This window comes from Felis catus, chromosome B4 (assembly GCF_018350175.1).
Source record: "Felis catus isolate Fca126 chromosome B4, F.catus_Fca126_mat1.0, whole genome shotgun sequence".
Lineage (NCBI taxonomy): Eukaryota > Metazoa > Chordata > Mammalia > Carnivora > Felidae > Felis > Felis catus.
Genome location: NC_058374.1, coordinates 90516708 through 90530396, shown reverse-complemented (window position 1 = coordinate 90530396; position 13689 = coordinate 90516708). Strand labels below are relative to the sequence as shown.

The 13689-nt window shown below is 36.3% G+C and overlaps 1 protein-coding gene across 4 annotated transcripts in view; it reads right to left on the bottom strand.

Moving 5' to 3' along the window:
• MSRB3 (methionine sulfoxide reductase B3) overlaps nucleotides 1-13689 on the bottom strand; it is a 173323-nt gene that overhangs the window by 134777 nt on the left and 24857 nt on the right. For 3 of the 4 annotated variants that reach the window (XM_023257199.2, XM_023257200.2, XM_023257201.2), the window contains exon 2: nucleotides 7697-7823. The exons of the other annotated variant lie outside the window; for it this stretch is intronic. In XM_023257199.2, the coding sequence (XP_023112967.1) occupies nucleotides 7697-7772 (76 nt within the window). In that variant the 5' untranslated portion in view covers nucleotides 7773-7823. The remainder of the gene's footprint in view (nucleotides 1-7696; nucleotides 7824-13689) is intronic. 4 annotated transcript variants of the gene reach the window in all.

Sequence of the window (13689 nt, the reverse complement as noted above, 5' to 3'; positions counted from 1 at the left end):
CTATTCCAAGAAGCCAGTCTGCCATTCTGTGCAGAAAGAGAGAGGCACGGCACTTCTCACTTCTTTTACTCCCTCCCACCAGAGCAAAACAAAGGAGGAAATATTTATATAGAATCATAAAACCATCAACTATATAACTTCTTTCATCCTATAGATAACAAAACTGGGACTTAAATGGCCATCTTTCTCACCAGAGTGTACATTCCTTAAAAACAGAGATCACATTACTTACAATGTGCCATTATTTTGATACATAAGCTGATACTACTTATTTACACCCATTCATTCATTCCACAAATATTTATTGAACACTTATTATGTGACAGACACAATTCTACTTGCTGAGATGCAGTTGTGAACTAAAGAGACAAAAAATTTCTGCCTTTCCAGGGATCACGTGGCAGGAACCAAGGATTTCCTACATTAGAAATAGACTTTGGCCGATCACCTTTCCCAGACTTTTTTGACATCCCACCCCCCTCCTTTTTTAATTTTTCCAGCTTATTCCCCTTACAGCCAGGGATTAAAGTCACACAGAATAAATTCTGGGAAATGTGAAATAATGTTAACACCTGAGGGTTATATCTAATTGTGAAAGGTTCAACAAGAAAGTTCTATCATGCTTAGTTTACAGATGAAGAAAAGAATAAAGGACACAAAACAGATTCATGGGGCCAGAAAGCAAATTGGTGGTAGAAATAAACTCGTAAGTACAGACTAAGCTTCTAATCTGTTTCTTCAAATACTCTAATGATTTAAATTAACACTCCATTCTGTTTGTAATTATGTGGCTAAATAAAATAAATGTATCTATCTTGAAGGAAATGCTTATCCTAACATTTGAGTAAATTTAAATTCTATAAATGTATAGGTCTTACAAATCACTTAAATAACTGATATCTTCATCATTTCATGGTGTATTTTTTATAACATGCATTTTTAAGTGACTAACACAAGTGCAAACATACTAAATGTAAAAAAAGAAAAGAGAAAAATATTAGGGAGTTGAAAATAAACAAATGGAAATTTTCATCTTTTAAATAAATGCTTGATTTTAAATGCAAAGGCACGAAAAGTAATTAGAAATAATTTGCCATTGCATCTCAGTGAAATCTTTTTATTTCAAAGCACTTTAAATTAAACTGTATCTGGCAAAAACAGTCATAGAAATTTAATTCCTAATTAAAATGTTTAGGATGAAGCTATAAACTGGAAGAGACCGACAATGACAGTCCATCAAGTATGTAGCCTCAATATTAGAGAGTCTCCGGGAACTGCCAGGCAGTCCTCATTCCTTCATTAAACATATGTTTAATGACAGCAAAAGGTGGCTCAGGCTTATCTGAATAAATCCTTCTATGATCCGATAGGTAACATTACTGTGAACATGTTTAGATGGGCAAACACCTAATAACTTCACTTATAAGATTCCCCAAAAGTCCATATTGTCTAGATAATCTAACCCTGTAGAATTATCATTTGTTTTCAGAACTCATATGTTTTATATCCTTTCCAGTCATTGTTAATTAGCTGACCAGTGAATTTCTCAAACTAAAATTTGTTCTTTTGTTTGTCCCCATTTTCATCTCTGTTGCTACTAGATGTTGCTACATATTTGGTAATTACTAATGTACATATGAAGAATTTATTCCATATTTACCAACAAATTAACAAAATCCACATTTAACAAACCATATGCCCAACACCTTATTCATACAGATGTATTGTTCTATAATTTAGCCTTGTGCGCAAATAACTTTTAAAACTCATGTGGGAATTGGATGTCATACAGCAAGTTTTCAACATTAACATTAAAACTTTATTATGTCATAGCTACTAAAACATTTTTTTAGAAAAAAAATAGCTGCATCAGAGCACTCATTAGTCAACATTTTAAATATAATTTTTCTTAGTTTCCAACAATATTTTGATTCATGTAAAAAACTATTCATGCATAACAATCAACATGTTAAACTAATAACATTTTCAAGATTATATAAAAATTTGAAACACGGCAAAACAAAATGTGAAATTTTCTTTCATTCTTGGGTGGTCTGCTGAAGAAAATTTAGTTGCATATAATACTATAAATTACTGTTAAATCACTATTTGGATTTAAGATAAGTTAATTTATGAAAACTTGTTTCAGTTTATAGAAAGTCCACACATGAAAGACAATTTCGATGAGATGTCCAAGCATAAGGGACTTGGATCCTAATGAAAATGGAAAAAGGTTTTGCACTCTACAAATATTGTTTGAACATTATATAAGCAGAAAAATTTGTGGTTTGTAAATCCACATGTTCTTAACGTAATATTCTTGACATACTTTTGTTTAAGTTTTCACAATGCACCTATGTGCTAATGAGAGCAGTACACGTTCATGCTGTGAAAGAATGTAAACCTAGCGCCATCTACTGGAAAAGTAGGTACCATTCAATCAATTAATCGCGAATTATTTTGTGAATTGTGTGAGTTGAAATTTGTATGTCTATTTTTTAAACACTATGTTCTCTAAAAAGAAATCTCCCTCAAAGCATTTTAATGTAATCAAAGAAGTTAGGTAAGATGAACATGTAAGACAATGGTGAAACTGAAGAATGGAGGGCATTCATCCAAATACGTGGCCGAGAATTCCACTGGTGATATGAATAAAGAAATCAGGAATACTGTGCTCTAATCCGAGTTTTTTATGTTGATTTCACGTGTATCTTTTAGAACACAGGTTCTGAACCTGTGGTCAAAGAGCCCTTCCCTTACGAGTTTCAGAATATCTAACAAAAACCTTTGAATTACATACAAAATTGTGCGTAGGTGCACGTAAGTACTTTCTGGGAGAGAAGAGTCATAACTTTTATCAAAGAATCGTGAAGATAGTTCATCTTTTCTTAACCCTAAAAGGTTAAAAAATAAAACTGGAATAGAAGGCCAGCCTATGCAGTAGATGAACAGCACACTGATGATTTCAATTATTTTTTTTCAAGGTAAATATAGTATTAGATGCCATTAATAAACTATTGCCAGCTCAAACTTGGACAGTAATTATTCTTACTTGTGGATGGTGCTTTGGTGCATATCTGTTGTAGTTCCTCTTTACAAATGGAAATTTTAAAGCACAGCAAACAACATTAATTTGCTCCAGAGAAAAGTGATCAAAAGAGCCGGAATTCCTAATTCTCATAATAAGCATAGTATGTACCTATTCCCTTCCTCAAAATTTTATCTACCACCAAAACCCCAACTGTTTGAGAGAAAAAAAAATAAAAACAAGTCTGGATAATATATATTGAATCTGTGTTACCCCTTTTTTGCTCTCTGTTAAGCTACAATGTATTTTATATCTCAGGTATCAACTGCATTGGATAAAATGCAATAAAGTGAGAAAAGAGAAAGGAAATTGTTTTCCATAATATATTCAAAAGCCAACCAAACTATAAGCTTTACTTTTAATCTTCCCATGCAAAAGAGGCTCAAGTAAATTTGTATTCTCTGTTTTAGCTATCACTTCACCTACATGTAAACTTTCCAAATGTTTATCCATTCACTTAACAAATATTTATTAAGTGCCAGGCATTGTGCTAAGCTCTAGAGAGTTCTAGTTATACAGATGATATTCTATGACTTGCAAACACCATTTGCAAAATATCTCTAAGGCTTGTAATTTCTACATTAGAATATTATGATATGGTATCTTTACGAGCTGCCCAAGAGCCATGTGGCTCTTCTATCCATGGTGACTGTAAAATACACCAATGAAGTCAAGTAACAACCACATATTATGTGTATGATGTTAAAGAAAAATATGATTTATCACCGTAATTAGTACTATTTAGACAAATACTTTCACTTGGCTGGAAGCTACCATGCTATCTAGTCTAAGCTACAATTAGACTTAATTTTTATCAAGCACTGAAACTATGTATAAAACTGTGCTCCCTAATCCCTCCTCAGATAATGCTTCAGTCTTGATTTAGTGGTAAGGAATTCTAATGTTCAAATGTGGAAAAGATTTCTGTTCTCCCACCACAACGTGGCAGATTTTTCTATAAATTCCTAGCCATTAATTAGTTTCCAGATTTGATTAAGCCAAAGCCAAAAATAAAAACAAGTAACAGTTAATAAAATCACAGAATCTCAGAACTGAATAGATGATCTAACTTGAATTCTTCGTTTTAAAGATAAAGAGACTGAGATCTGAAGAGGTTTACAGTCATGTTCAAGGTCACACAAGTTAACGACAGGGCTGTGGTTAGAGTTTTCTGACTCCTATCCCAGTGCTCTTTTAATACAAAATGAAACTGTTATAGGAAATTAAGACAAAATTCTGAGAGAGAAAGAAATTACCTTTAATTACAAACATGAATGAACCATAACTCAGATGCACTTAATGAGCTCTAAATTAAAATTATGCTTTATTTAAAAATAAGAAGTAAAAGAAGTCAAAGCTGAAAAATGATAGATCACTCTTCTGGGATGTGGCCTTCCTACAGGTCAATCCAGTTATAATCAATTTTAAGAGCCTGTTCCAATTATTTTTTAGTTCTGGAATTATTTTGTATTGAATAATACCTGAAATTAGTAGGGTACTGGCTAAGGGAGCAGAAATCTTTTTGATTTACAGAGAATTTTGTTGTAATAGGTTTTGACCAGGGAACAGTAAATTAAAGCAAGACTCCAGACTTTCACCTTAATTTCCCATATCTCCAGTATTGGCCTCTTCCCTCCGTACTTACACAAAGTAATAAGGACCAGAATGCCCACTTCAACTTCTCTTTTCAAAATATAAATAGTTGGTTTTATTGCTATTGAACTTTATTTCTTCAACATTTCTATATTTCTAACAGCAGAATTCTGTTAGAGAAGTGGATGGTAACAATTTTACTAATATTCAAGTCATAAAATATGTAAATGCTGGAAGACTGACTTTCATTAACACTGCAAAAAGTAAGTGGTGCTTGAATGGCTAAGGAATTATGGAATACTATTCTAGCCAATTCATCTAGCGAATTAAAATGGATTTGCAGGCCAGAAAAGCAAGAGACTGAGCTTCCATCAGTCCTGGATAGTTAGAATAAAAGAAACATGTATACAGGACTTGAATTCCGGTTCAGCAGGATGCATTAAGTAAAATAAAGCTATAAAAACAGGTTGAGATGGTTATTTCTCAAACATTAAGTGCATTTGTGGTGCGTATTAAAGTGAAAATAGTTAAATGAAAGATAGGACATATTTAAATGTTCTTAAAAGTCTATTATACTAGGAAAATTCATGACAGATCGATAGATAATAGATAAGATAGACAGATAGACAGACAGACACAGAGACCTACAGTGAACTTAGTTAACATTTATATATTGTGCTTACTGAATTCCAGCCATTGTCCTATGCACTTTTCACATCCTCATCTACTTCATCCCCTACAGCAACCTAATACTATTATTAACTCTCATATTACAAATGAGGAAGACCTGGTACACAGCCAGTTAAGCGGCACGGCCAGCCTTCAAACTCAGACTCCAGAATCTGTGTGTTTAAGCCCTGTGCAGTAATGGTTACCGCTCAAGAATTATCAGTTTTGTCGAATTTACTGTTGAATCATTTTGATACCAAAATCTACAGACACTTATATCTCAATTAAACAATTCCACCATGAAATCCTTTAATTCCATGCTTCTAATATCTCAAGGAATATATTATTAATTATTTATTAACTAATGAGGTGTTTCTGTAAATACTCAGCCTCCTCTGTGTATAGAAAACTCATGTTACAAGAACAATATTGGTGCTTTTCACACTTTGGGGTGTTATTCAGTGGGAAACCTGGTTATATATAAACTAAATAACTCTCATATATAATGCATAGTTAGGAAAAAGCCCCACATGGCACAGGGACTGCGTTAATTGCTGTTCTCCCTCAAGCTCATATACAATTCAGCAGGTAAACCTTGTCAGTTCTACAACCTGAATCTCTCTCGAGTCCCTCCCCCCTTCTTTCCAAACCTGAGGCTCTCAGCACTTTCTGCACTTTCTGAGTCCCCTCCAGCTTCAAACTCAAACTCCCCCAGTGTCTTCTGTGGTGGCGATGCAGGGGCATGGCTGGCTCGGGGAGGAAAAAGTACTGACAGAGTGATTGGGGCCCTCAATGCATGAAGCTTCATTAGCCTCTCAAGTCACCACAAATAGACATAAAATCTATTTAACAACAACAACAAAAACAACAGCCGTTTACTACTCAAATACAGCTTCAAAACAAAGGCCTTAGCCACCCTTCAAATCAGGTTGCCATCCCAGCCTTCTCAGAAACATCTGGAACCAGCATGGACTTTCCATCATACTAAATCAATAATCCTTATAAAATGCAAACCGAGTCATGTTATTTCACCTTCTTCCCCTTCTCCAGGATTTAAATTCCTTAAAACATCACCTAAGACATTTCATGATCTGGCTACCTTCCTTCCTCGCCTCGCGCTTGCGCTCCCCCACCCGAGCTGGCCATATTAAATAACCTGCCTCTCACTGGACGGTACCTTGCTCCTTCGGGCCTTCGTGTCTTACCCACGCTAGTCCATACCGGAGAGCTGTCCTTCCCACTCATTGGCCACCTGGCTAACTGATGCTTATAGACTGAGATTTAGCTTAGAAACTATATCCTCCACGAAGCCCTCCTTTAAACTTCAGAGACCTTCCCTCCTTTCCAAATGTTTTCCCCCCAACCAGAGAACGAGGACCACCCTTCTCTGAATTCCCCTAACTTCATTCAGCCCTATCACCACACAGTTCAACGGTCTTCACGCAGCACCATTTCCACCCTGTGCTCATTAGAGAAATCAGCTTGATCTTCTGTATCATTATATCCTCACTGCCCCACACAATGCCCGGCACTCACAGTTAATATTCAGTGAATGTTTAATGAGCTGGAATTAAATTCTCTAGACAACATAGCAATAGAGATATGTATATTAATAGAAAATAGAAATAATGTTGATAATAATGTTCACACAAAGTATCTGACCATTCTGACTTTCCTAATAAAAGTAAAATATTAAGTTCATGCTATAGGCACATAAGGCAATTTTGGACTTTCATGCCTCACTTGTGTAACAAGCTGAAAATCACATTTTTTAAAAGTATAGTGAGTGGTTCTAAATTAAGAACCAGTTGACACGTGCATGCTATATATGTTCTGTTTATTTGGTCATTGTTAAGTACAACATCATTTCTTTTTGACTATAATAAATAAGTAACTGTATTATACTACGGTTGTTCATTTTCATTTTTCCGTTCCCAAAGTAATGGCCACATGTGAAACGAAAACCATTTTCATTATCCTTTAACAAGAGATGAATATCCTATTTGGGTGATTTGGGGCAGTTTCTTATGAAGACTGCCAGCCTCTCATGAACATTATGATTTTCAGATGTGTAGTGTGCATTAAAGAACAAGAAGATATCATGAAATATTAGTGGCAATTATAGACTGAACAAGGAAACTGGACAATGTTTCCAAGGGTTATAAGGATTGTGGAAATGAGTGTTACTCCAAGTAGAGTGGTGATTTATAACCAATTTCCGTCTTCAAATTAGGGCCCAAGTGAAAAAAACGGAATTTAGCAAAACGTTCTGGTGTATCATTTCCTGCAGCAGAAACACCCACCCAGACCAGTGCCCTCACTAGGTACAGGACAAAAATCAGCAACCTGAGGGAAGCCCACAGGCTCGCAGGGCTACTGGCTGGCTCTTTGTCACCAAATGCAGCAGGTTGAATGCAGACATCACTGTGATATCTTCACCAACAAAACGAGAGGCAAAGAACAGGGGCAAGAGCTGAGTAGGAGAAAAAAAGAAAACAAAAACAAATTAAAACATCACAAATGTTAATTAACCACATTCATCGCACAATTGATGGTTACGGTTTTATCTGGAACTGAACACATACACACAGTGGTAATAAATTTCAAATGCCTATTTTTCAAATGGTGAGCTTACTTGCAACCCAGGCTTATTTACATCTTATGAAAAAAACATACAAGATATAAAAGTGTAATCTGTGAACACACTTTGCAAGAGGTCAGAAAAGAGACCAAGTTTAAAACAGTTGAAAAGAATCAGCATTTACTGAGTCCATACCATGTGAGAGGAACCGTCTGGGGCCTAACACACACATTGTATCATTTAATTCTTACAATAAACCTAGGAGGTAGGTTTTATCCCCCAGTACATATGTGAGGAAATCGAGGCTCAAAGGTCCAAGGGCACATAGCAAATAACCAGTGGAAAAGGTATTAGAAAACCCTGTTTTATCTCACTGCAAAGCCACGCTCTTTCCTTTACACCATGTTGCCTCCTTCCAGCAGTTATTTGTAAATCTCCCTCCCTGAAGAAGACTGTAAAATATTGCAAGATGAAGAGAATCCTTTTGTTACAGTCTCTTTCTTAATCTTTTTTTTTTTTTTAAATAGAGAGCCAAATACCCTACAGACAACCAGGAGACTTCACTTTAGAACGTGTTAAGTTTGAACAAAGCATAGCAAATAGGAATTTCCATCGGACCTTATCATTTATAATTTCTAGGCCAATTCTGTGAGTAATATTCACAACCTAGCCTTAAAAAGGCTAAAACTATTTTATAAAGTTTTGGAAATGAATCTATGTGGAAGAATCTCAAAACTGTGTAAGTGTTAAACTTTAGAGAAAAGTTCAGCTGGTATTTTCCTTCAAGTTTTGTACGATCCTGCCACTGATAAACTTCAAACGAAGCCTGGAAAATACTAGATTAATACTAACTTCTAATATTTTATTTTAAGTTGGCATCACAAGTGACCTTAACCACTAAATGTCCAAAAATGGACATAAAATGAAAGTCTTATTCATTTCCTGGCCCTCATCCCCCCAGAATAAAAGTCTGTTCCTGGTCTCTTCTGACATCCTTGAAGAACAAACACATAATAAACAGTAATGTATTTTACCAAATCACTCTGGAGTATATCTGACAGAAATCTGCTTGTATTAACATACCTGAACTCTGACTTCTTCAAACTAAACTCGCTACAAACCTAAAACATTTTTGTGTTATGAACTGGAGACAAAAGGGAGGAAGAGGGAAGGTAAGTATCACAATGCACAGCCGAAAAGAACCATTAAACATAAATAAACATGTCATTTTCACGAGTGACTGCAGAACAGGGAAAAGAGCATTCCTTTGGAGCAGACTACTGACTAATAAAAGATCAAAGGTCTATACCTCACAACGCTATAAATAAAAACGTATTTTTTTTTCCATGTGACCTTCTCCGAGAGGAATAAAGTGTGCACGATGAATGTAATTACTTAGCGAAGCTGCTGCCTCATTGTGCTCCCACAGCTGACCATAAAACGTCTTCCTATCCTGTTTCATCAACTGCGGTACCAGGCGGCCTGCGCGCCTACCGATGGCCTCGGCCATCTGGCTTGTGTCAAAGCCAGCACACAGGAAGAAAGGGAGTGATGTCACTCTGCAGGTCAGGCAAAGAACAAAGATGCATTCTACAATTAAAAGCTGGGGGCCTCGAATACCGGGGGGCCCTCCAGCGTGATATGACTGTGTGATTTAACGTCCAGACTGGTGCATTTCTTTCTACCCAAAGAGCCAGGGCTCCATCTAGTGGCAAATTAGTTTTGCCCAGTTTTCTTTAAAAGCAAACCCCTGAAGTGTTACATTCGCACCAAGAAAGTAGAACAACTAAAATGATCAACTTTTAGAGCAGTCTAGTATTTTTGCACTGAAGAATGCAAAAAGCATATTCATCACAATGCTCTCCGTTTTAAAATCCTACGAAGCACACATCTCATAGATGAGGATTTGATAGAACCCTTATATTTTTAAAGCTCTAACCCTAATTATAGCAGAAAAACCAGCTAATTTTGCAAACTGCATGTAAAGTGACATTACTTACACACTACTCTGAAAATATGTAGCTAAGGTATAAGGTGAAAAACAGTTCTAGAGAACGGACACGTGCATCCAGATGCCTTGGTGAAATCCAACTCAATCTTCTACATCAACAGAACACAAGAATCACAGTCAATATGGCTCTAACGTGATGCCAAGAGCAACTCTAGGACAGAAAAAGAACTATCTTCAGGCTGAACTGATTTATGTTTTAATTAATGTTTTCCACTTACATTTGCAGTAAATGGAATTAAATATTTTGACAAAGTGATCTAAAATACAGAACACATTTGCACAAAAGATGGGCTAGCACAGCGGATGCGTGAGCTATGGGGTCAGATGACCTGGGTTTGAACCTGACCCTGCTCCTAACTAGCTGTGTTATCTGGGACAAATTGCTCACCCCCTCGGTGCCTCAGTTTCAACTCTAAAATAAATGAACTGATAAAAAGCACTTGGAACAACTTCTGGCACAGAGTATATGCTTGGCAAATGTTAGCTGTTATTATTATTGTTGTTTACATGCACAAATATTCACTGTATTTTAAAATTACATGAATTAGATATTTCTAACAGCCCATTTACCCCCAATCCTACTTAGATATAGCAGGCCATTCTCCAAAGACAGAATCTTTTTTAAGCCAGAAAAACTTACTACTCTTTGATGCATTTCCACAGTAAATTATTACCCTAACAAAAATGGTAGGATCAAGATATCCTAAGTCTAACCGTTGATGAAACCCTTGGCGTGTGGCAGGCACTGCTCTAAGCACTTCAATTTACTGGCTCTTTTAACCCTCGTGGCCTTAAGAGATACATACGATCATTTTCCCATTGTTAGATGTAGAGGCATAGAGAGGTTAAGTAATTTGGCTAAAATCCTACATCCACTAAGGACTAGGGCACTTAAGTAATTGGACTGAAATGATTTAATAGATTTGAACACAGGCCATCTAGTTCCAGGGCCAGTGCTCTTAACCACACAATACAATTGACAATGAAAGCCTGAGGCTGTACCAACCCACTCTAAATACTTGATTCCATGTTTCCCTACTAGATAATGTGACTGACAATAAACATTCAATAAGGATTCAATTAACTCAAGAACATTATTTGAAGATTCTCTCCCTTGACACTGAGTGAAACAGTAAGGACTTACGGAAGAAAAAAAGTCCAAGACGTTCTCAGATTTCTAGATTTGCTCTTTCTGTCCACCAGGTGCAACTTCCCTTTCTCTTTCACTTTATTTTTTCTCCAAACCCCTTGGATACACCTTCAGGATATCTCCTAAAGATGTCTAGAATTGACTCTCCTTGAATCTACCAAAGCTTCAATATGTTGATAATATAGTACTTTTGAGGGCCAAGAAACTCAATAGCTATACCTCCCCACACGCCCGGAAAAAAAACAAGTTTCCCTTTGGCAGCTTTCTTCCCTTTACACTCCCTGAGCTGCCTGGGTGAGGGCCCTAGCCAGAAACAACCCTAGTCCAAAAAGAGGCAAAAGAAGCACATGCATCTGAGGAGTGACAATCTCTGGGGAAAGAATTGACATTAAACACCCTGAAGACATTAGCACTGAGCAAAAATCTAATTCTCCAAGTTTATTCTCAACTTCCTCACTTTGGTATTGCCTCTGATTCAAGTAATTGCCTAGCAGAATAACATTTATAAGTAATCAACATGTTGTGTTTTTAATGCCAGACACACGCCCTATGCATCTTTCTAATTTCCCAGAATATCTAGCACATCATTTTGAAAATATCTGGTGTTTAAAAACACTGGTTGAACAACATCTAACGCAGTATCACACCATGCATGAAGAATAGAATCAGATTACATGATAGTCCATAACTTTCTGATTAAAACTTTTTGTTGATTCCCCAATGCGTATTTCAGGGTTTCCCAAACCATGTTCTGAGAAACAGGAGATACCCTTCCAAACAAGTCTGTAGTCAAATAGTTGTGGAAATGCTATCCAATATAAAGAATCCAAGAGGTTTCACAGTAAATACCTGCTTAACTGTCTCAACTGGTGCCTCTCAAATCGTTTTGACCATACAAAACCCTTTCTTTCCTATCACCACCCCACAAAACACATTCTGGTAAATCTTTTGGGTGAAGTCCAAATTCGTAAACAAAGCATCTGAAGTTCCACATCTGTCTGTCACCTAACTCTTGAGACTTTTCTTTTACCATACCTCTGCATCCCACCCTGCCCTATGCTCCTGACACACCGGGATACTCATAATTTCCCCCAAGTAAGTTCACTGTTTCCCACTTTTACCTTCACGTCCTTCTTCATTCCATATCCTTACTCTCCTCGTCACCATTCCTAACCTCTCCCATCTGGCCTCCACTGAGGGGCCAATACGCTATCACATCCCCTAAAACAATTTTCAGGGCACTAATTGCTTATGTCTCTGTCTCCCTCTTCTGGATTATAGAGTTCCTAAGCACAGTGATGGTATCTTTCTTATCTTGGTATCCCAGTATCCGGCACCCAATAGCCACTCATGTACTGAGGGACAGAATGACTCCATGAATGACTGACTCCATGGATCATCATTTCCCATCTTGCTATTTATCTCTGCTGTCTCAACTGCTAACAGTGCTTAAAGGTGAGAATTTGAATTAAAACCAGTTGGTTCTTTCACAGGAATCAGCAGTTCCTACAAAGAGGTGAGAAGTTGAAAACACAATCTGACTTGAGAGCCAAAGATAATTCGAATGCCCTACTTTGGTCAAAAATTTTTACTTCTTCCCCATCTTTTTTTCCCCCCAGAACTCTGCCATCCAAAAATTTGACTAAAATTAGTTTGTTGGTTTTTTGGTTTGGGTTTATTTTTGTTTCCTTTTACTTTTTTCCTTGCAGTTGAACAATAAACTGCCAAAGAGAGATGGTATAAACGGAATCCAGAGAACTCACGAAGTTGATAATTAGCCCCAGAATAAATGAGCTGATTGTCCTAGTGGATTTAAAATGTCAAACCTAAAGGTCAAATCTCTTTCCAATAAATACCAAAAGAATGTCTACATCAGTGGTTTTCCACAGGCTGGTAAAATATCCCCCGAAAACTGCTGGGGTCAACAAAGAGCAGACAAATTTGAATTTTGTCAAATAAAAATAAAATAAAAACAAAAGCCCAAACCCTAATCTCACCATACTATCAGAAAAGAAAGACTGTTAACACCAAGACTAGAAAAAGAAATATTCTGAAAAGAATATAGTTAGTTTTGTGGGAAAATTTTTTCATTGTTGCTGCCTTTGTTCCATTATGAAAAGAAGAAACATCATGGGCCACCAGTTGAGAACCACTAATCTAAATGTCTACCATAAAGTTCTATGAAAATATTGTTGTTCTTATTAGCACAGTGCCTAGCACAGTTTATGTTCAGCTAATGTTTGTTGAATGAAGTGTTCAATTATGTCATTTACTTCTTGCAGTCAATAGGCCATTAGCTAGAACTGGACATCCCTTTTGTTAAGCAAAGATCTGTTTGCATTTGTTACAAGAAACAGCCAGAACCCTGGCTATTCAGAATCCTAAGTCAATCTTCCAAACCATTTAGACATAACACTTTGAAGATAAGGAATTTTTTTAAATTTATTTAATTATTTATTACCATTATTTTTAAATCCAAGTTAGTTAACATATAGTGTAATAATGGTTTCAGGAGTAGGATTTAGTGATTGATCACTTACGTGTAATACCCAGTGCTCATCCCAACAAGTGCCCTCCTTTTTTTTTTTAATGTTTGT